The sequence below is a fragment of the Lygodium microphyllum genome, chromosome 6 (assembly GCF_053477565.2).
Source record: "Lygodium microphyllum isolate KBCC chromosome 6, Lygodium_microphyllum_v1.1.10, whole genome shotgun sequence".
Lineage (NCBI taxonomy): Eukaryota > Viridiplantae > Streptophyta > Polypodiopsida > Schizaeales > Lygodiaceae > Lygodium > Lygodium microphyllum.
The window spans coordinates 34,218,801-34,243,610 of NC_141140.1; the positions used below are offsets into that span (position 1 = coordinate 34,218,801).

General features: G+C 40.6%; 1 protein-coding gene across 9 annotated transcripts in view; it reads left to right on the forward strand.

The window, feature by feature from the left end:
- The first annotated feature begins 17,495 nt into the window (after nucleotides 1–17,495).
- LOC148034451 (bZIP transcription factor TRAB1-like) overlaps nucleotides 17,496–24,810 on the forward strand; it is a 49,172-nt gene continuing 41,857 nt past the window's right edge. For 6 of the 9 annotated variants that reach the window (XM_087679394.1, XM_087679387.1, XM_087679388.1 and 3 more), the window contains exons 1-2: nucleotides 17,500–19,107; nucleotides 22,075–22,146. In XM_087679394.1, the coding sequence (XP_087535520.1) occupies nucleotides 17,980–19,107; nucleotides 22,075–22,146 (1,200 nt within the window). In that variant the 5' untranslated portion in view covers nucleotides 17,500–17,979. Of the gene's footprint in view, nucleotides 19,108–20,404; nucleotides 20,530–22,074; nucleotides 22,147–24,810 lie in introns of those variants that run through there. The other 3 variants (XM_087679395.1, XM_087679396.1, XM_087679393.1) reach the window with 3 other exon arrangements.

Consider the following 24,810-nt stretch of genomic DNA (forward strand, 5'->3'; position numbering starts at 1 on the left):
AAACTTTGTGCTAGAGCCTAGCACCACATAATAAACACACATATAAATATATATAATGCATAGAATGGCCATAACTACAATGTCCAATGAATACATAAATCTGTTAAACATAATGCACAATATTCTTCTTCGGAAAGCCAAAATCTCATATTGGCAAGCGTTCCTCTTATTTCTTCATCTCCTTTGGTGACATTTTCTAGCAGACCGTAGTAATGACAACTATGAAGCTTTGAATGAAGAGTTTTCTGCGCCATCGTTTCATTTTCTACCTCGTCGTGATGCATAGTGCCGCCATGCAGGCGATGTGCGCTCCAAGCACTGCCAGACAGTCCGATGGGACGGCAACAGTACTGTCGCAAACATGGAGAGGAGGTCGATTGCGTTGAAGCTGGCGCCTCTTCCTGCATGGCGCCGGGACTGCATCCGCATTAAGCACGGCTGTGATCAGCCGCCGCTTTACCAACATATTCCTCGTCACGGCCCAGCCGCCATCTTCTTCCTACAACGACTGCTACTAAGCACCCTATTAATCTCGTATCAAATGCTTAGAGAAACACTCGAGTAGACCACCAGCTACATCCAGCTATCGGTGCCTTTATAGCCTTGGACCTGCCGAGACAATAAGGTCGACTGTAAATACTATAAATACGTAAGGAACAGAAGGCAGTGTGTGTATATATATATATATATAGCGAGAGAGAGAGAGAGAGAGAGAGAGAGAGAGAGAGAGAGAGAGAGAGAGAGAGAATTGTAGTAGGAGTTGCTACTTGTGTTGGAAACTACTCTTGTGAGCAAAATGACCTCACAATAGTAGCTAGACACATATAAGTTACCTGAGAGGGGTTTCCGTTAGGAGCACTTCTTTTCAATAATGGGACTTAGTCACTCATCACATGGTTTATTAGTTAAGTTATACACAAAGAATGAAGAATAGTCTATAAAAGATTTAGTTTAGATGTAATTCGCATGCATATAGATAATGAAGCAAAAGATAGAAACTAGACTCAATTGACTACATGAAGAAATGAGTTGAATTAAAGTTATGTTGTGTCGAAGCTTTCACGTGCCTATCTCAAAACATGATCAATCTTTTAATCACTCCAAATTTTTTAGAAAGAGTGATTAGGAACGTCCTTGAGCTTAATTTGCTAGGCTAAGGTCAGCCTGATGAAGTACGTTGGTTAGTTTCTTTTTACTTAGGATATATCATCAACCATCAATCTATAGTCGATACCAAGGATTATAACACTATCAACAAATACCATATGCTATCATTTTGCATACATTGATTTGTATTTGTACTAAGGGTACAACATGGGTTTAATACAAGGAAGAAGTTCCCATTGACATGGAAGTGATGACAATAAAAGTGTACTACATGACCCGTTTGAGGAAAGGGATCCCTTGAAGGCAAATTAACATTGTCCACTCTGTAGAGCTAGTTGCCAAAGCTAATGTAGATGAGAACAAAGAAAACGCTTCAAGCTTGATGGAAAGCACACAAACACTGCATGTGATGTCATGGTGATTTGGGTACTTGTAGTAGGCTTTGGCGATCCTTCATGGAATTGTCACACTAATATTAATTCTTGCAACACAATGTACATGGTTGACACATGGCTGATCAACTTGATCAACTAATTCTCAAAACTAAAGGATTTATTGTGATCATTACTACATATGCCATCTATGGATCTCATCAAATATCTTCTAGAATATGGTTAACATATGGTAGTGGGACCGAGAAACATGGATGTTTGTGTCACACACAAGTAATCCACTCAAAGAATCAACATGGAGGATGATAGAGATGAAGGAAGCCATTATGTACATGTAATAACCACAAGTTTAATTTTGCCACATTATCACTTGTACTTGACCTTTTGCAATGTGGTTGATGAATATATTTTATGCATGCACATGCCATGCATGTGTGGTGCACATGCAAGTAAATAAATAGTACAAGGATGCCATCCCTACATATTTTGTGATGAATGAGATAATGATTGCACATTGAATGATTGAGAGAGAGAGAGAGAGAGAGAGAGAGAGAGAGAGAGAGAGAGAGAGAGAGAGAGAGAGAGAGAGAGAGAGAGAGAGAGAGAGAGAGAGAGAGAGAGAGAGAGAGAATGTATCAAAAATTTAAAATGGAATAAGAGACAAAGAAATGTGCACATATAACCATGTTATCTTGACTTGAGAACATAGGCAACATTATCTCTAAGACTCCAACTTGATCAATTATAGGAATCACTAGAAATGTTATACTCTCCTCAATGCAAGAATACCTATCATGATGGGTGATCCAAGGAAATGGGTTTGTTGATTTGGTGAGAGGAGGTACTCACATATAGCTCTCATAGATGTGGTTATCTTGTGGAATGGTCATAATCCTTTTGTAGCCAGCGCGCAGAGAGCCATTAGCCCATTTCTTTTCTGAGACAAGAAATCCAATTAATGTCCAATGAGCCCCTTTGCAACTTCTATTTCAAATTAGATAATAGAAAAGTCAAGATTTGTAGTGAGCAATACATGAAATGTTAACAATGTGCTTATCCACATATCCTTGAGATAGTGGAATCCTTGTAACTTTTTTTAATAAAGAACGAATATAAACCTTTTTTAAACTTCTGAGTACTTTCAATTTAGATCATCTTAGTTTACTGTGATCCAAGCGTGCGATAGTATGTGTTTGATGGTGAGCAATAATAGCTCGGATCTATCAAAGGCAAGGATGTTGGGGACAATGATGGGGTGGTAGGCACCATGCTTTGCAAAGTGTGTTTGCTTGATCTATTGTAATCCTTATCACACTTGTGATGGGGGGAGATATGTGTGTGTGTGTGTGTGTGTGTGTGTGTGTACACGCACATGCCATGAGCTCTCCACACACACACACACACACACACACACACACACACACACACATATGCATATAGCCCCATTAAAGGTACAGATTGTAAGGCAAGATACAATGTGTTGATGTCGCTTCTTTCATAATTGACTACTTTACTATTCTAAAATTGTTTTTGGCATGCCCCATGTTTACAAGCTAGTAATGCTCCAGTTATTCAAAACTACCCTCACATACGAATACCCTTGTTCAAAGAAAGGGCTAGGGTTCTCTCTTTTCCCTTTAAAGAGGCTCACAAAAAGGCTTCAATACCTTTCTCCCATTTGAACATTCGGTAGATGAGATGATGACTTGTTGAAAGGGATGAATCCTCTCCCTATTCTAGCTCTCTCACCTCTAATTGGTTTGTATATTGTAAGTCTCTTTCCTATGCCCCTACATGTTGCCACTATACCAACCTCACCATACTAACATATGGATCCAAAACTAGCTCACAACTAGCCTAGTGCTTCATCTCACATTCATTGTCATTTATCTTTGTTATGTGACATGTGAAGGTGTGGAAGACCTCACAACCTTATGCATGGCATGCTCAACTCTCCATACACCCAAATGAAAGTAACATGAGATGTGTTGCTATATTCCACTTACTTTATGATTGTGCATCTAAGTTGAATAATCATGAGGGATATCTGATACTTTTATTTCATCTTTGGAATGGCGTAAATAGTCAATTTTGGATAGACATAACTAATTCAAAAACAAATCCAAGTGTCATACCTCGCAAAAACTTTGTTAGATTATTCCAAGTTGATTATTGGTTTGTATGAGTCCAAGTGAATGCCCTATCCTTGTGTGTGGCTTTGTGAACAATGTGATGAATGTCTTGCATAAGAAAAAATTACTCATTATGAATCCAAGAACATTGTCTTTCACTTTACCAGAACGTCAAGGAGACTATTCATCACATTGTTGATTACACAAATACTTACTTTGTGTCGCAATTGTGTATGAGTTAATTGTTCCATTGTGTACTTTGCATCCCAAATATATACAAAATAATTTCAAGTTGATTACACAAATAATTTGCATACAAGTTGATTGCACAAATGATTCTCCACGAAGTTTGATATACAAATTACGTATCCTCCTTAATTAGCAAACTAGTGTGTGGATGGAAAAACATGTTTATGCAATCTTTGTAAGCACATGACTCCATAATGCTTCTAGCCAAACCCCCCCACCATTTAATGTAAAACAAGAAAATTACTTAATTGGATACATTGTACAAAAGGTTTTACTACTAGGCAAGCTATATGAAACTCCTAGAGAGCAAATTTTTTAAAAGCATCTAGAAAAGTTTATAGCTTAGTTATGAATAGAGAAGAGCCTCAAAGATGTCTAGCCTTCAACAGCTTTCTCGACCATATACAAAATGCATTGATATGTTGTGTAATTTGCGAATCAATGATATATAAGATAATTACTACATTGTGTAATTTGTGCCTCAATAATGGTGTACAAGTCAAATACTCAATCATGTGCTTTGTGTATGGGTTGTTTGTTGCATCCTGGACTTTGCAACTCAGTCATATTTCATACAAGTTAATTACACAATTATTTACTTTGTGCCTATTGCGTACAAGTTGATTACACAAATACTTACTTTGTGTCTCAATTGTGTATGAGTTAATTGCTCCATTGTGTACTTTGCATCCCAAATATATACAAAATAATTTCATAATCATATACTTTGCATCCAAACACGTTACTGCTTTATTGTGTACTTTGTATCTCAATCACATATGAGTTTATTACATAATTGTTCACTTTATGTCTCAAACATGTGTTGGGGTAAAAGGCCTTTGGGCCTACCCGTGTATACTATGACCACCCATTCTTTATTCATATATAATATGATAGTGCAATAAGGCTGTCAATTTAGTTGGACAGCACCTACATTGTGTGTGCTCTTCTCTCCCGCATCTTCCTCTTCTCCTTCTCCACTGCCATTACATCCCCTTCAACTGGTATCAGAGCGAGTCTTCAAGAGCTCATCCCGGCCTTCCACACGAGGTATGAGATCTTCATTCTCACTTAGTTTTCAGCTCAACAGGGCTTTCACAAGTTGTGGGCAGCCATAGCTCACACCTCTTGGAGCTTCCTTCACCTGGATCTTGCTTCTAGCCTATCAAGGCTTGCTGAGGCTTGTTGTAGGCCTTCTTTGGCCCCCATTTGTGCCCCCTTTGGGCCCCATTGTTGACATGTGGGACAACAGACCCCCCCCCCCCAGCCAACTCACATTTTATTTGCGCCTGTTTCAAAATCTGGCCCAAAAATCACTCTTTTTGTCATATCTTGGGCATTCGGAACCCGATTCAGGCAAAGTAAGAGTCTAAATTGGGATTTTGGCATGCTCCAGACGTGATGGTGATGTTGGATTTGCCAAATTATGATGACATAATATTTTGCAACAGATTTTAGGTCTGAGATAGCATGTATTTATATGCCTATGGCTTATGTAATGCTTCTATTGATGTCTATTGATACCGGATCACTTGTGGATGTTATGCCTCTTATGTGAGACACATTTGGAGCTGATTTAGCTCAGCCATTGACTGTTTTGAACAATCCTAGATCTGTCCAAAACAGGGCAGCCACCTGTTACTTCAATTTTATGCTTACAGGTCTTGGCATTTGATGCCCGATTATGCTTGGTTGGTGCCTATACATACGGGAATGTATGCCTATGGATTTGAGCTTGGATTGAGCACTAATTTTCTCAGTTTACAGAGGTTATATGCTGCTGGAAACTTCAGGGCTGAAGCTATTTATGCTACAGTTGGGTTATGTCTATTGGTCACGGGGTGCTCCCGACTACTCGGTATAATGTCATGATGTATTTAGACTATGCCACATGTCTTGTTTATGCTCCAGAATGATTTTGAGCTGAGATTAGAGCTCAATTTGGGTTTGATTGTCACTTCTTTGCAGCTGGCATTTCATATATGACATGGTTTATGCCTAGGCTACCCAGTACGGGTTATGATGTCTTGGTAAATGCTTTATGCTTTGGCTGTGGATGGCAATTGTTTGAGCTCGTCTCGACATTCATTTGAGTATTCCCTTGAGCAATTGGACATTGACCTTGGATGCTATATGGGATTTGATGCTCCGATTATGAATCTTGACTATTGCTCGAATGCACTTACAGGTATTAGGCAGTGAACTACTCTCTTGTTTTGGCATTTGCCTATTGATCTGTGATTGCTCATTTGTATTTGATATGAGGGATACTTACTGATCATGGACTTGGATAGTGCTTGGGATTTACAGTTATGGCTTTCTTGCTCCTCTGTTGTCTAGCTTCTATGTTGAGATGACAAGCTCAACACATGCGATCATTGATGATGGACTGCCTGGTTAGATGGGTCCACATGTCTACACTTAGCACGTCGGTGGTCATTATGACTCTCACATGGCCACTGACTCATTACTTATTATATTCAGGTTGTTACACATATTTACAACGGGCATAGTTATAGCACCAGTCGACTAGTGTAGTTGGTTATGCATTGTTTGACTTAGTAGGCCACAAGCCTTTATGTTGTATCTTATCTATACTTTGTATACATTGTAAAGTGTGTGAAAGAAGAAGAAGAAACTAGCAAGAAAACGTTTTGGCCTCCATCTCTCTTCTTGTCTCTTGAGTGAGCTTCTCCTTGTGCATTCTATGTGTGTTCAGCGCAACATCTTGAGCAAATCTCCCCACCACGCGATTCTTGACATGGTATCAGAGCCGTGCCACTAAGAGAGGCTGATTTTGAAGGCTAAAGTGAAGGAGAAGAGGCAAGGTTTGAGTAAGCAAGACACAGGTAAGAAGCTCTCTCGTCCTTCCACTCTCTCTCTTGGATAGTACCTGTGGAGGCACCCGAAGTAGGGTCGAGCAAAAATCTTAGATTGATGTGAGATTTGGTGTGTGAGTAAATCACTGTATATCCCGCAAAGAAGCCCTTCCAAGCTTTTTTCGCAGTTATTTTGGGCATCTGAGGCCATTTTAGGCCCCGTTTTAGAGCCGCAAGGTTGCGGATAGCAGTTTTAGGGTACACTGTGATTTTGATTGTATTGACCGAAAGTGGGTGCACAGGTTACAGATTGCGAATCTGTAATTTTTGAGGTGTTTGCAGGAAGAAAACATAAGGTTTATCTGTAAACAGGTTACAGATTACATGTACTATTGAGCAATCAGTGAAAAAGGTTGCTTGGTGTATTACTGTGCACATGTTGTGGAAGATTGCAGAAGACTAGCTTGCTGTGTTATATCCTTGTTTGTGATAATGGTAGAGAACAGTGGAAATACCATTATTGAGAAGCTCGACAAGAATAACTACCCTTCATGGAAGTTCCGTGTGACGAACTTCCTTATTGGAAAGGGCCTTTATGAATTTGTTTCAGGTGAAGAAAAGGAGCCAGAGCCGGGTATCCCTCCGGCTACAGATAAGTTAAAAGCATGGAAAGAGTGGAATGCGAAAGATAAAAAGGTGATGTATTGACTATCTGCAGTAATTGATAATACTATACTGGGACATATCGGGAATGCAGGAACTTCACATATAGCTTGGACAATTTTTGAAAGCATGTTTTCAGTAAATACAAAGGCACGAAAGATTCAACTCAAGCAAGAGTTGAATGCCTTGAAGAAAGGGAAAATGTCTGTCAATGAGTATGTTTTGAAGGTGAGGAGCATTGCATATGCCTTAGCAGCAATTGATGCAATACCAGATGATAATGATTTGGTTTCATCCACTCTGAGTGGCCTTAACAATGAGAAGGCATGGAAATCATTTGTTACTTCAATATATGTACGGAAGCCATTTCCAGATTTTGATGAGTAATCATGAGAAGCCATTTCCAGATTTTGATGAGTTGATCTCTCTCATTATTACTGAAGAGATCAATATGCAGGGTAATTCGTCTGAAAGAAATGGTAAACAAGTCCAAGCATTTTACTCGAGTTCAGGAAGGAGACATGGTAGATCCTCTTTGAGAGGTCGTGGTATGGGACGTGCTGGCGATAACCAGTAAAACAGGTTCAGTCAACAATTTGGTGAAATGCAGGTTTCTGGAGGTAGAGGAAACTTTAGAGGCAGGGGGAGCTCTAGAGAAAGAGGTGGATGGCAGAAGGGAGGTTCTAACAACTCTGGAATTGTGTGTCACTACTGTGGCAAAACAGGTCATATTGCAGCCCAATGTTATGCTAAGAAAGATGATATTCGTAGTGGTAAGTTGTAGCAAGAAACTATGCATCGTCTTCACGACAAAATGAAGACAAAAATAAACATCTGTTTGTTATGCAGCATATGCTGAATGCTGTTACAAGAAAGAGAACACATGATGATGTTTGGTATGTTGATTCAAGTGCATCCAATCATATGACCAGCCATGCAGAATGATTTGGAGAGATGCAAGATTTGCAAAATATAGGTTATGTGCAGACGGGTGATGATTCATACCACCCAATTTCACACATTAGAAAAGTTCACTTGTCCTTGTATGATGGTAAGACAAAGAGTCTTTTAGATGTATTACATGTGCCATCTATTACAAAGAACTTGGTGTCAGTCGGTCAGATGGTAGAGCAAGGGCTACAACTCAGATTTAACGCAAAGGGTTGCTTTGTAGAAGACTTCAATGACAAGTGCAGGTTGGTTGCAAAGGGAAGTAGAGTTGGACGTATGTTTACTTTGGATGTTGGAATTCCTACTATGAATGCTGCTATGTATGCTAAAGGAAAAGGTGTTGTTGCACATATTGGAATTTGGTAGAAACGCATTGGACATGCAAATGTACAAAGGCTGAAATTAATGCTGTCCAAAGGGTTGGTTACAGGTTTGCCTACATTTAGAATTGCAGAATTTCATAAGGTATGGGAAGCATGTCAATTTGGTAAGCAGGCAAGACAACCCTTTTTACATGACAGAGATGTAAGCAGAAACATCCTTGATGTTGTACATACAGATATTTGGGGGCCTACACAAAATGTATCTCTTGGAGGTAGTTCATACTTTGTCATATTCATTGATGATTGTTCTAGAAAGCTGTGGATATATTTTATGAAGGAAAAGAGTGAAGCGTTTGAGCACTTTAGAATTTTCAAGGCTGCAGTTGAAAGAGAAATAGGCTTGAAAGTAAAGTGCTTGAGGTCAAATGGAGGGGGAGAGTACCTCTCGAATGAGTTCGGTGATTTTTTGAGGTCTCATGGGATAAAGAGACAATTCACATGCAGGTATACCCCACAACAAAATGGGGTTGCAGAAAGGAAAAACAGGTAGATTGCAGAAGTTGCATGCGCCTTGATGGCTGAAAAGAATATGCCTAAGCATTTTTTGTCTGAGGCTGTTCATACTGCTGTTTATATTATGAACAGAACTCCCACAGCTGCAGTTCATGGTATGACCCCCAAAGAATGTTTTACATGTAAGAAGGCTGATGTCTCACACTTGAAAGTGTTTGGTTGTATTGCATATGTTCATGTGCCAGATGAGTTGCGGAAGAAACAGGATCCAAAAGCTGAAAAGTGTGTCTTTCTTGGATACTCTTTAGAGCAAAAAGGGTATCATTGTTATAACCCTGTCACATGTAAGTTCAGAGTGAACAAGGATGTCATCTTTGATGAAATGAGCCGTTGGTATGCATCTAGTGGTGATGCATTGGATGATGATGATGATCATGACACTCATGTGCAGGCTGAAAAGCAAGAATCACGGACTCTTAGTGGACCAGAGACATCACCTGGTAGTCCTTGGTCTGGGAGACTAAGGAGTATCTCTATATCTTCAGGTGCATCTAGCAGCACTACATGTAAAGACAAAGGAAAGAATAAAGTGTCCGATGGCATTGATGCAGTTCTTGATGGAGACTCTGGTGGCTCAGAGAGCTTGGATGATGAGCTTGGCATTCCTTCAATGAGGACTCCAGGTGTGCAGAGAGCACGCGTCAATGCAAAGACTCCATTGAGTGATCCAGTGGTACCCAGGTCTACCAGGGTAAGATACCCTGTTAACAGATTTGGTTTTGAAGGTTATACAGCTCACCATTATGCTTATATGGTGAAAGTGATTGAGGATGTTGAGCCCACATGTTTTGAGAAGGCTGTTGGTCATGCTCATTAGGGCGCAGCAATGGATGAGGAGATGGCTGCATTAGAGGCCAATAAGACTTGGGATATAGTATCATTGCCGAAGGGCAAGAAAGCTATTGGATGTAAGTGGGTTTATAAGAGTAAGCACAATGCAGATGGTTCTATTAGTAGGTACAAAGCTAGGCTAGTTGCAAAAGGCTATGCCCAGACATATGGCATAGATTATGAAGAAACTTTCAGTCCAATTGCTAGGATGGCAACTGTCAGATGTGTGATTGCTTTGGCAGCAACCAAAGGTTGGAGGTTGCATCAAATGGATGTGAAGAATGCCTTCTTGCATGGTGATTTGCAGGAAGAAGTGTATATGGATCAGCCAGCAGGTTATGAAGATTTAGAGCATCCCACGTATTTGTGCAGGTTGAAGAAGGCGCTCTATGGGCTCAAGCAAGCACCTAGAGCATGGTCTGACAAGATCAGAGAGTATCTTGTCAATATTGGCTTTTATGTTTCTGATGCTGATCACTCACTTTATGTGAGAAAGGGAGATGCAGGTTTGGTCATCATAGTCATCTATGTGGATGACTTGATTATTACAGGTGATAGTGATAGTGGGATTGTTGAAGTCAAGGACTTTTTGAAGAAGAAGTTTGAGATGAAGGATTTAGGTGAGCTAAGGTACTTCCTTGGCATTGAGGTGATCAGATATGATGATGGTATATGGTTGTCCCAAAGACAATATTGCTTGGATATGTTGTCCAAGTATGGTATAACAGCATGCAAACCACTTTCAGTCCCATTGGAGCAGAATATAAAGTTGTGTGCTGATGTTGGGGATGAGATAGAAGACCCTATTATGTTCGAGAGGATAGTGGGGAGTTTGATCTACATGACCATTACAAGGCCAGACTTGAGCTACGTTGTTGGTCTTGTGAGTCAGTTTATGCAAGTACCGAGAAAGCCACATTTTGATGCAGTTAGACACATATTGAGATATGTGAAGTCCTCATTACATTATGGACTTTTCTATGAGGCAGGTATATATGTACAGGTGTTTGGATACACAGATGCAGATTGGGCTGGTAGTATGTCTGATAGAAGATCTACCAGCGAATACATGTTCTCTCTTGGTAGTGCAGCAGTTACTTGGAGCAGCAAAAAGCAATCTATAGTTGCTTTGTTGAGTATAGAGACTGAGTATAGAGGTGCTGCTGTTGCAGCATGTGAGGTAGTATGGCTGCAAAAGTTATTGGCTGATTTAGATGTGCAGGTGGAAGGCCCAATTGTCATTTATTGTGACAACATGAGCAGTATACAGTTGGCTAGGAACCCTGTGTTCCATGCCAGGATAAAACATATTGAGGTACACTACCACTTTGTGAGAGAGAAGGTACTAGCAAGTGAGATTGACTTGGTGTATATCAGCACACATGATCAGATAGCTGACATCTTCACGAAGGCATTGGGTACAAAGAAGCTTCAAAAGTTTCAAAGCTTACTTGGAGTTGCAGAGATGCAGTTGAGCTTGAGGGGGAGTGTTGAGATGACAAGCTCAACACATGCGGACATTGATGATGGACCGCCTGGTTAGATGGGTCCACACGTCTACAATTAGCATGTCAGTGGTCATTATGACTCTCACATGGCCACTGACTCATTACTTATTATATTCAGGTTGTTACACCTATTTACAACTGGCATAGTTATAGCGCCAGTCGACTAGTGTAGTCGGTTATGCATTGTTTGACTTAGTAGGCCACTTTCTTTTATATTGTATCTTATCTATACTTTGTGTACATTGTAAAGTGTGTGAAAGAAGAAGAAGAAACCAGCAAGAAAATGTTTTGGCCTCCATCTCTCTTCTTGTCTTTTGAGTGAGCTTCTCCTTGTGCATTATGTGTATGTTCGGCACAGCATCTTGAGAAAATCTCCCCACCACGCGATTCTTGATATTCTATGCTAGTTGGGCTCCTGTTGTCCGTCCATGTTAGAGAGCAGATGCTATGTATGCTTACCCGTCTATGCACATGGTCTATTGTTGTATACATGACAGAGCCACTTATTTGGATGTTGTTGTATAGATGTTTGGGCTTCACCTAGAGCTTGACTTTTGTAGGATGCTTTGCCACTTGTCAGTCTTTACTTGACTTGGATGTTCCTTGGTGGCATGATGTACTGTAGAGCTTTGCGTATGCATATGGTTATGGGCTGATTTCATGGCTGAATATCATATGCTCTTATGACAGATGTCTTATGCTTTACTGTACTGTGGTTGGTTATGTCATGAAGTTGGCTACGACTCTTCTTCATGTGGGAGGTTTTGCATCCTTGATTGATGCCTTTATGTCCTCCCATCCATTGAGGTTTCATGAGCATTTGTAGCATGCTTCTACCATTGATGTACTAGCAGATGATTGTCTTTATGAGCAGGTTCCCTATGTTGGGACAACCCTCGACTGCCTGAGCTCCGTGGATGCTATGGATAGCCCTATTCATGATAACTTGGATTCCTTGTCATCTTCTACAGGTTCTTCTACTTCAGATGTTGTTTGCTTCCATTGTGGGAATCTTGGGCATGTTCGAAGAAAATGCTTTAGACATATTAGAGAGTAGCAGAGACAGAGAGGACTTGACATGAGCAGAGAGTCAGCGATGCAACAGATATTACCACTCTTTCTAGTGTGAGACACATGCAGTTACCCATGATGATGCAGTTGAGCATGTCCTCCTGTCATTTAGTTTCCCTATAGCTTACTTGCTCAATGATCAGGCCCATGCCTTTGATTGGCTTTTTGACTCTATGGTATCTTGTCATGTTACCCCTCATAGAGCATGGTTCTCTTCTTACAGGGAGGTTGATGGATGTATTGATCTGGGCCTTGAGCATACTTATGCTATTGTTGGTACATGTAGTATACACCTAGCTTTGCCTAATGGGACTTCTCTTATGCTTAGGGATGTTCTACATGTTCCCATGCTTAGTAAGAGCCAAATTTCTGTTAGTGAGTTGCATGATGCAGGTTACTCTGTTTCTCTTTAGGATAGGTCATGGAAGATCTGTCATGGTTGCTTGGTTTTGGCCAAAGGTTCTCGAGTTGGTTCTCATTACCCAGTGCATGTCTCTCATGTGGGAGATTCTATGGTTGCAGTTATTCGGATACCACATGCATGGTTATGGCATTATCGCCTAGGCCATATGCACCACAGAGAGATGGAGATCTTGTCTCATTCAGACTCATTGCTGCCTCCTATGTCACTTACAGATCTTGATGCTTGCCCTGATTGTACTCTTGGTCCTTGCAGTAGAGCCCCCTTGGCTTATGGCAATCGTATGAGGCATGCTCCTCTAGATCTTGTCAATTGTGCAGTATATGGACCTTTGTTGATCATGCTACCCCTCATGTTTGGGCTTTTCCCTTGGTGCAGATTGAGGATGCTGCAGTTATGCTTGACAGGTTTATGGATTCTGCTGGTAGCAGGCCTAGGTGCTTGCAGATGGATTATGAGAGTAATGCTCTCTCTCCCAGCTTTCAGACCTCTTGTCAGCAGTATGACATTGATTTCTTGTGCCCACAGTATTATGGGATTGCTCATGGCATGTGTTTAACCTTACAGGCAAAGGTTGCTTCTATGCTTACCACAGTTGGGTTGTCTTATGGCTTTTGGGCTGAGGCCCTTATGATAGCAGTCTATTTGGTTAACAGGACGCCGTGCTTGACCTTGGATGGTATTACACCCCATAAGGCATGGAGTGGCATGCAACCTTTCTATGATTACTTGAGGATGTTTGGCTGCCAAGCATATGTATGTATGCCACATGAGCCTATGTCACGTAGATGTATCCTCCTTGGTTATGGAGATGGTGACTTTAAGGCCTACATATTATGGGATTTGGATGTCCAGCAGGTCATACGCAGCCGTCATGATGTCTTCTATGAGATGCAGACACCTCTTAGCCCTCTTGATGAGTGTTCAATAAGCTTTATGGCTGATTTTACAGCAGCTACAGTGACAGTACATCAAGTTGTTTATGCTGAAAATGAGGCACTTATTGGCCTAGATGATGTAGCTATGCATAGCAGTCAGGGTCAGGATGTTGGTGGTCAGTTGCTAGACACCTTGCAAGCTCATGAGAGCCGTTTTCTTGTAGTTTTGCAGGCTAGACAACCAGCCATATGTCAGCCTTCCGCTTTGCTGAGGCCACATGTAGTCTTGAGACCTCGTTGGACAAGTGTTCGGGATGTTGGCCCTCTTTCAGTGATTGACTCTGGAGAGTTTGACTGCTCTCTGCTGTCTTATATGTGCCACGCTGATGCTATGCGCGACTGTGATGCTTTATAGCTGTGCACTAATGAGTTGTGCTTGCTTCATGAGAAGTATTCTTGGATAGCTCCGTTGTATGGAGCTGTGGGATCACTTATCTCCTGGATGTCATGGACTCAGGGATGCTTGACTCTTCTTCTGCAGAGGTTCCAGACACTTCTTGCATAGCTCGCTTTTCGATTGGGCGTTGGGTGAGATGTTATGATTCCTCACCTTGTCTTTTTTTTTTCTTTTCTTTGTTTTCACTCCCTAGCCACATTGGCCTTTTAGTGGGAGGTTGTTGGGGTAAAAGGCCTCTGGGCCTACCCGTGTATACTGTGACCGCCCATTCTTTATTCATATATAATATGATAATGCAATAAGGCTATCAGTTCAGTTGGACAGCACCTACATTGTGTGTGCTCTTCTCTCTCGCATCTTCCTCTTCTCCTTCTCCACTGCCATTCTTTATTCATATATAATATGATAGTGCAATAAGGCTGTCAGTTCAATTGGACATCACCTACATTGTGTGTGCTCTTCTCTCTCGCATCTTCCTCTTCTCCTTCTCCACTGCCATTGCGTCCCCTTCAACATTACAAATTAATTACATAATCATGCAGTTTACCAAAGCTTTTCTCCATTCCAAGAAGGTCTATTGGAAGAATAAATTGATCGAAATGGAGCTATTACTATAATCCATTTTCCATACTAAATTTTTCATTGTCTTATTTGTTTGAATAATTTCAAATACATGATAAGCAAAATTTTGCCTTTTCATAATCAAAATAAAGTCTCAACCTATTAAAATTTTTAAATCTAGCATCTAACAAATTCTAGTGATTTAATAAAAGTTATAATTTAAACTCACTAGAATTCTAACTAATTAAACAAAACTCATCCTCTAATTTAAATAACTTTCTAGCTTTTAACACTAAACATAACATAGCTAGATATCTAAACACCCTAGACCATATATAACTTGATTAATTTAATCTTAAAATAAAGTTATTTTTATTAAATTGATCTAATTACATTAAACATTTTACTTACTTTCTTTGCAGTTTGAGCTCAAAAGACCAATCAGACCTAGCAAGCCTTTATGCATGTCCAAAATTTATAAGGGAATATTTTTTTATACTAAAGAATCTTTCTTTTGTATGAAACAATACTTCGATGAAAGAATATTTACACTAATCAAGAACTTAATCCCATACACTAATCTACATATTTGATGATGTGTCCCCATATTATACCTCATACTTTTAGAGGTCATTGTATGACACACATGTATTTTTTGTATTATGCAAATCTCCTATTTGTAATAATGAAATCTAGTAGTCAACCATATTGCATTTCTGGGGAATGCAATTTGGGTAGTCTTTGTCTCACATCTGAGAGTTGAAGCTTGTGTCCTCCATCCCCTTCCTCAGTATTTACAATCATTGATTAGGAAGGCTTTAACTATCAAAACTTGTGTAACCAATGGCCATGATGCACACCATGAACCTTTTAAACTTTGTAGTGTTTAAAAACATTGTTTTTTGGATAATGTTCTAGATAGAGCTTTCCAATGTTTTGAACAATGGAGTATGAAACAATAGATCCCTAGATTGCTGCTACTGTTGTCCTCTTGACAATCTTGTGTCCATGATTGTTATGTAGTAGACTTGCCATGCCCTAACCTAAAGAATCAGTGTGAATTGATGATATCACAAATCATGCATCGATAGAAAACTATCAACAACACCTTATTCTCTTGTGCTCCAATTTCTTTTGGAGACTACTTCATGATTCATCTCATCCTTGATACATTTGCTACACATTAACTTATCAAGAGGTGCACCCCTCAACTCTTTGTGTCGAACTAGACAAGGAGAGAGAAAGGGGGCAAAGGGGGATATTATGGAAATCTAAATGTGCCATGTGCAGTAACTCAAGGTAGGTAATTAAGTACACCTTTTTGAGGGCATACTTTGTGGTGCTTGCTTTTCTGGAGGTATGGAGTTGTACTTCCTTTTGTCCCATCAAGTGTGAGTTTTGAAGCCAATGGATGTTGTCCTCATGTTTAGGTTGAATACCATCATGACTCCCAATCAAATCGCTTCTATTCATGGGCAATGTTAATAGAAAACACCTTTGAGAGCTAATATTAAAACCTTCAACTTGAAGATGTATAGGTGTTTTTACCAAGGCTTTGCATGGCACTTACCAAAATATAATTAATGGAAATAAACTCAAATTCATTAATTCTAAAGCCATCGATTTGAAAATTTGACTTTTTTTCCTAAAAGTATTTAAATTACTTGGACCCAAACCTTGGGAGTTGTTCCCATGAAGAATTAGGAAACCAAAAACCAGTTTCCAATTTAGTTTTCAATTTTCAATCTAGCATTAGATCATCTTATGAAGTATTATTCGCTTTTGATGTTTCAAATTTTAAGTAAATATAATATACTTTCTCATTCATTATCTCATTTAACCATGTTGTCTTGTAGACATTCGTTTCTTTCTCCACACAGAGAGAGAGAGAGAGAGAGAGAGAGAGAGATGATGATGATGATGATGCTTTCCATTTCAGAAGACCAAAGCGAGGGTTTTTCAATCTCAAAACCTACATCCCACCCCAAAGCAAAAAAATGGCCATGTGCCCCACAATGAGTTTCCAATTTTCTTTGAAAGTGGTGAAAACAAGTCTTTATCTTAATTGTTAGTTAAAGCGCCGTTTTGAAAACAAAAAATGGCAAATTGCCAAAAAATATAAACAAACAAATTGTATTATATATAAACATAAGCATAGTTTACAAAATGACACGCAAAAATGGGCATATTGCTTAAAGATGTAAACAAGGAAAATGGGCTTGCAATGTATTATATATTATATATATAAATTATAAAACAAGTGGGCGGGGGCGGATCTGTGTTGGTAGTAGGGGCACTGTGTGTCCCCTAACTGGCTGCCCAAATCATTGAGCGCAAGGGGTCGCGGTGCCTTGTTATGGCGACGGACTGTGGAGAGTCGACACGTGGCCGGTTCTCGAGTCAATATCAATGTCGACTTCTTCCCTTTATTTTTTTCTCCTTTTTCTTGGTAAATGGCAAACCACCGAACCATCCCGTAGGGCGACGACACGTGCCCCCGTCCTGGTCAATGTCTCCTTTCTTTTGATGTTTTTCTTGCCTCGAATGAAGATGCCTCTCTCATCATCAAATATATCAAATCTTATGCTCTCTCTTCTCCCAGAGGAGAAAGTACAGGTGCCAGCAGCAGAGGAAGAAGCAGCAGCAGCACCACCAACAACAGAAGAAGAAGAAGAAGAAGAAGAAGAAGAAGAATTCTCTCATCTCATATCCAATCTCCGGCTCTCTCATTTTCTCCAGAGGAGAGAGTACAGGTGCTGCAGCAGCAGCAGCAGAAAAAGAAGTATAAGCCACCGCCGCCGCACAAGAACAATAAGATCAACCAGCATCCACTAAGCACACTCAGAAGCATCATCTAATGTAGCACCTACTACAAGACTTCAAAAGTGGACTTCCTTGCCCCTCCATTTCTGTTTCCAGCTCTCCACGTTTTATTGTCTCAGCTTCCCTTTATAGCGTGGTTCCGCACCTTTTTGCAGCTCAGAGAGCAATCTGCCAGCCAGAAGCAAAGACAACTGTTAATTGCAACCATTCAGCTCAACCTATGGCCTTCTCACACACAGGGAATGGGCCCTTCCTGACCGGGGATGCCCCCTTGGGATGGCAGGGAAGCTCTGTGTATTCGCTCACCTTTGAGGAATTCCAAAATGCACTCGGAGAACCGGGCAAGATTCTTGGATCTATGAACATGGACGAATTGCTGAAGAACATATGGACCGCCGAGGAAAGCCAGGCCATGGCTGCTGCCATGGGATCTTTGGAGGGTGCTCAGGCTGGTCTTGCATCACAGCGCAGTCTGCAGAAGGATGGGTCTATGTCTCTCCCCCGAACTCTAAGCACAAAGACTGTTGAGGAGGTGTGGAAGAGCCTCCAACAGGAAGGCCAGATGGCTAACGTAGCAGGTACAACAGCACGCCAGGCCACACTTGGAGAAATGACTCTAGAAGATTTCTTGGTTAGAGCAGGGGTAGTAAGGGATGAAGTAGTTCCAGCTAATCAAGCATATATTTCTTTTGGAGGGAGCCCTGGTTTCAGTGGAGTCAGTGGAGGGCCAAAATCAGTAGACACTGCAAGAAGGTTCAGCCTACCGAGTGCTGGTAGAGTGGCTGATCCTGCTGGTTCGGACCTTAGTTTAAGGACTATGAATGTTGCCTCAAGGCCTTCTTCTGTACTTCAAGGGCAGTTTGATGCTGAGCAAACCTTTACTTCTTCAATGCAGGATGGCAATGGTTGGATGAACACTCAATATAAGAATGGCATGTCAGACTCTCAACAACATGGTCAGCAACCTTTTCCTGGGTATTCTCATATGGATGCTGCATCTGCATATGTGAACATTCCCAAAAGCACAAGCAATGGGCCCTTTATACAAGGGCGATTGCCTCCTACGGGAGGAGGGCTGGAGGCAGTCCTAGCCAATGGGGGACAAGGCATAAATACTATGGCTGGTTCAGCCTTCAATGGATTCAGCTATGGGGTGAACCCCCCCCTCAGTCCTGCATCAGATGGCGCTGGTTCAAGTCCAACTTTAGCCATGGCTTCTCCATATGGGATGAGTGGCCAAGGGAGGAAAAGATGTGCAGAAGGACCAGTAGAGAAGGTGATAGAAAGACGGCAACGCAGAATGATAAAAAATAGAGAATCAGCTGCTCGGTCACGAGCTAGAAAGCAGGTTAGAAGTCACTTTAGTGATTATAATCTTGATAGCTTTAAGAATGTTCTTCCAAATCTTTTCTGTATTCTTGAGTGTCTTTTTAAGTAAGTTCGAGTGATTCCCCATTGAAACAACCAACTCTTGACAGAATGTCCCATGTAGAATGCACGGAGTAGCTGTCTTTCCATCATTCAAGTGCTTGCGTACTTTGCAAGAGCTAACTTCAGAGTAGGATGCATGGGATGTGATGAAGTATTTATCTGTATGTGTGTGCTATCACTTGTTTGTGCCCAAGATCTTTGTAGGCAATGGAACTCCCTTTGCTACTTTCTACACTAGGTAACATGTGAGTAATTTCATCTTTGTTCCTTCTCATATTACTTAATTATTATTGTATTGGTACCCTTGTATCTAGGGATTCGTTGTTTTTCTTATATAATCACGGAGTTGTGGTTAAGTACCATGGTGCCTAATAATGCTGGGCAAGTCTGCAGGAGGATGCCAGACTTCCAGAGGAGTCTCTTCTTTTTCCAATTTCTTGTAGGATGATAGTTGATGAAGGTGAAGAGAAGGAATAGCGTGACATGTCGCACTGTTTGAAAATGATAAAGATCTAGAAGACATTGTGATCCCCCCTATTGTGGCAATCATAGTTATGCTTGTTGGAGTATGAGATCACATAGAGGTCTTGGACTTTTTAACTTTGGGCTTATTGATGGCCCAAGTGAAAGGTTTTTTGACTATAGTAAATGCCCAATACCCTAATTAGTAATGTGCTCCTAGCATAGAGGGGCAAGTGCAAGGGTGGAGGAAGGGCATATTGATAGCCTTTCATGTTGTGGTGGACTTGATGTTTGTCTTTGGTTCACCTTTTTTGGTACATGTTATGGACCTCTATATGGTTCATCAACACAAAATTTTGCGGTGTTTGATCAATCCCTTAGGTGTGTCTAGCTCCAAGTTCTTGATGGGACATGTGGTCTGATGTGTTCACTTGGTCTTGTATGAGGGATTTGGAGGATAATGGTGAACTATAGGTTGTGCAATAGTGGATATTTTAACTATTTCGACTTAAGAGATGGTTTGTGGCATTGGAGGACTTCTAGTTCAAAGATATAAATACTAAGGTGCATTCTATCTTGATCATGTTGTCGTAACGATGATGCATATTGGGTGCTCTTCTTGCTTGCTTGCTCACTTGTGCTTTTAGAGAGGGAGTTGGTAGTTGTCATTACATAGGTTGATGAGTGCCCAAGGCCTAATTATGTGGGTGGTTTCTTTATTTGTTAGCTGATTGTTGACCTACTTCTTGTAGGTTGTGCCACGTTTTCCCTATAAGAGGAGGGAGCAAGGTGCATGGCCGCATTCATACACTTGTGCTTACAAATCTTTGGTGTGGAGATAGGGAACATGTGGAGTGAGCAAGCTGGGAATCCCATTGTACTCTTGATTCTCATAGTGGTTTCTTGTCACTGTGTACTGTTTATGTGCATTGTCTCTTTTCTTATCACAAGTAAATCCACAAGCTACACAATCCATGGTTAACTGCTCTGTGAGATCAAAAAGCAGTCACAGAGGAGGGGGTTCATTGATGGAAGTCATAATGAATTATATTTGGCAACCAATCCTTTTTAGGGGTGTTGGAATAGAAACACATATTCATTAAGTATGGTGTTATCTTCATAGGCCCCGAACATTGTGGAGAACACAAACCTTCAGTGGTAGTACTGCAAACTTAAGCAAGTTTTCACCCCCCTAAATGTATAGATAGTTAGCAGTCCTAGTTAATGATTTGTGAAGGGGGACTAGTGGTGGAAGTAGTAACAGTTTAAAGCCAAAAATGGACTTTGTTCATATTGTAAAGGTTAGTATGGTTAAAATTATATTCTCAATAGCTGACGTAACAACTTATCAGTCCATGTTTGGAATGCTCACAACTATGACTAGATTGAGATGGGCATAGTAAGGGAATACAGCAGAGAGACTAACTAATTATCTCACGCACAACAGTGAGTCCTTAACTTCCCATAACAGTAAGAAGCTTCACTGATCTGGGGGTTTGAAACCATAACACTGACTGTGTAAGAGCTTAGTTGGGTGTGTAAGTACTTGAATCAGCCATAGAAGAGTGGTGCTCTCATTTGCGAGAGACTTTCATCTTTTTCTTATCTACCAGCTGGGCTAGTGCAACGTGGGAAAATGGTATAGTTTGCATTTGGATACAACAGTGCACATTGTGGTTCTTTGCATTAAAATAACTTGTATGTCCAATATGCATGAAAGTGTACTGATCTGGGGGTTTGAAACCATAACACTGATCACAATGCCACGGATTGTGTAAGAGCTTAGTTGGGTGTGTAAGTACTTGAATCAGCCATAGAAGAGTGGTGCTCTCATTTGCGAGAGGCTTTCATCTTTTTCTTATCTACCAGCTGGGCTAGTGCAACGTGGGAAAATGGTATAGTTTGCATTTGGATACAACAGTGCACATTGTGGTTCTTTGCATTAAAATATCTTGTATGTCCAATATGCATGAAAGTGTACTATTGACAGTGCAGTTGAAGTGCTTACCCAAGGATTATGCAAACAGCATCTCTGTCATCTCCAGGTTGGCTTTAGAACTGATTGTTCAGGAAGTTCCTCAGAAGGATCTATTAGGATTCTGTGGATAAAGAAAAGATTGTCAGCCAAAAGAACGATATCTTTCTTTTACTTTTAGATTTACATTCCATCTTACCTGTGATCCAATTAGATTTCCCTTTCTATTAAGGAATATATCCTTAAAGAAGGGCCCCTTTCCCCACCATATTTTGATGTGTTGTACTCAATCTATTACTTCTTCTTTTAATTAAGTTTACCATGAAACATCTATGTGCCAGGCTGCAATTCTTGTTTCACTTATGAAATGTGAATATAATGGTTTCATCAAATGAGGTTCCTCCTAATCATGAATATTTTGTTAAATTGTCTGTTGGAAATTTGCAGGCTTACACAGTTGAGTTGGAAGCTGAAGTTTCTCAACTTAAGGAAGAAAATTTAAAACTTTTGAGGAAGCAGGTTTACCCTTGAAATTCATTTCACCCTCTTTTACCAAATCCCACTTAAAACTTTAACAGAAAAATGATGCATACAAAGACTATGTCTAGATGCATGCATATGGATGCAAGCAAAATGAATGCCGAATGCAAGAGATGAAGATGAAGGTGATGAATAAACATGTTAGAGCCTAGAGACAAGGATTAATTAAGCCATCTATGATGAGCATGGGGATATTGTTAGGAGGGAAATCCCTCTTCTTCAGACTTGTCTGGGATAGTTTATGATTAGTCACTAGATGTTACCTCTGTACTGCATAATAGATAGCCAGGTTGTTAGCCTTCTGATTTTCAGCATTCAATGTTGATGATTGTGGACTTCCTTCTGAGCTTTTTGGGACATACTTTATGGTGATTGGGAACTTCCTTCTCAGCATTCGATGTTGATGATTGCGGACTTCCTTCTGAGCTTTTTGGGGCATACTTTATGATGCATGGCACTTGCTATGTAGTCTTGCCCTTTTTGTCAGCTTATTCATAAGGCGTCCATGATTTCTAAAAGTGGATTTGGTTTTCATGAATAATCTATGGCATCATTTTTCTAACTAACAGATAGTTTACAATCCAGTGCTTATTAATGTAGGGATTCGATCTACTGAATACATTATTTAGGAGTGCAGAGTATTCAATGAGGGTCACACTTTTATCCAATACCTCATGTAAAACTATTTTCTAATTATAATATTTCTATAATGTTGGTGGGAGAATGATAGCAACCACAAAGCTTTTTAATAGCCCTATAAGGTTCCCACCCTTAGTTTAAGTGGTAGGTAGATAATCTGTGATCCTATTTTTGATTTGTAAGATGGTGATGTTTGGCTTTTGTTGTTACGATCTCTGCATACAACTTAGTGCTATCATCGTATACTTAGACTTGATGGGTGTAGCATTTCGATGATATTGTCATTCTTCAGAAATGATAACAGAGAGTTGCGTCACTTGCCCAAATTGATGATGAGACCAAACATGATTTTTTGGGACAGGTGATCCCTTGTCCATATTTACTTGGGATGCTTCTTGGGTCAATTGTTTGGCTTTGCTATGGTGCATATAATTCTTGGAATGTCCTTTACTCTTAGATATTTGCTACAGATGCAGAGGCAAACTGATATTAGTAATTCAGATTGCCAGTGGGCATGAGAACTTCGGAGAAGGAACTGACTTTAAAGCATAGTCCATATCTACTCTATCAATAATATGCCTAAAACTTAGGTGGTGCCCAACTCTAAAAATACATGAGTATGGGATAAGTTATGTGGGCACATAACACCCATGGTCAGCTTTATCAGAGAGAGACAGAGAGAGAGAGAGAGAGAGAGAGAGAGAGAGAGAGAATCTGCAAGGAAACAAAAAAAGAAACTTGCACTGAACAAGGAACAAATGCTGAATACAGAAGGAGGATTCTTCAGTCCTTGCACGCAGCCCATAGCGTTAGTGAGGGCACCAGATCAGGCTGATGATGACGGCAACATCGGAGATAGAGGAAGATGACGGAGTCGGAGGGCTCACAGGCAGGAGATGACAAGGCATGACAAACATGACTATTAACACCCCCTCTCAGATCTTGGATGTAGCGGAAGGCCAAGGGAGAAATGGATTTTGGGGTGGCAAGAGGAATGCCAATGTCGATGAGATTCACCAATGAAGACTGTCAATGAAGAAGCTCCTCATGATCTCAGGAACCCCCCTTGGGAACACTAGGGACCAGGAAATCCACAACTGCATCATCGAGATCGTCCCCTTTGAAAGGGATGGGGGTTATGAGGGAACCACTGAAGGAGAGGGTGGGGGATGGGAAAGAACATGTGGAATAGAGGGTGTATAATTGGGAACAGGTGCAACAATAGACAATTGCCTCAAAGGATCTTGCATAAGAGAAGGGGAATGGAGCATGTAAAGCCCGCTCTCTTGCCAACCTGTCGCAAGAACATCCCTTGTAGAAGAATCCTCAATACAAATGGCTTGCTCAATAAAGACAACTCGAGTACCAAGCCTAGTAAGGCCATAAATTGAGAGGAGTGGAAAGCCTAAGGTCAGAACATAAAGGACATGTGAAAGGGAGCTCAACGCGTGGTCTTGGGAAACAAAGGCAAAGTGCCAACACCACCAATAGGCATCGATACAATGTCAGAATAGTGATTGAATCCACAAAAGGGCATAGATTTTGCAACAAATCCCCTTGTGGAGTCATATGGCTAGAAGCTCCACTATCAACCAACCAAGGCCTTGCAAAAGACAAGGCAACCACAAAATAAGGCTCCTCTAACTTAACAATATGAATTGACTCATGGATAACTATTGGAGTAGAGGTAGAAGGCTCGGATGTTTTAGTTCCATCCTTTGCTTCCAAATGAAGGTAAGGGTATTTCTTCCAACATTTCTCCTCTGGATGTGTCCCCTTCCCACAATATGGGAATTTAGGCCTCTTCAAGTCGGAGTTAGAGCTTAAAGAATTGTCTTGTCTCTTAGCCTTTGACTTCCCTGCCTTCTTCTTCCCCCCTCCCGAACCTACAACAAAAGCTTTGGTGGAAGTGGATCCAATGGCTACCTCTTTAGCGCACTCGTCATACTCCAAAACAAGTGGGGCAAGTTTCTCCCATAGAAGCTTCTCACGGGTCCTGGATGT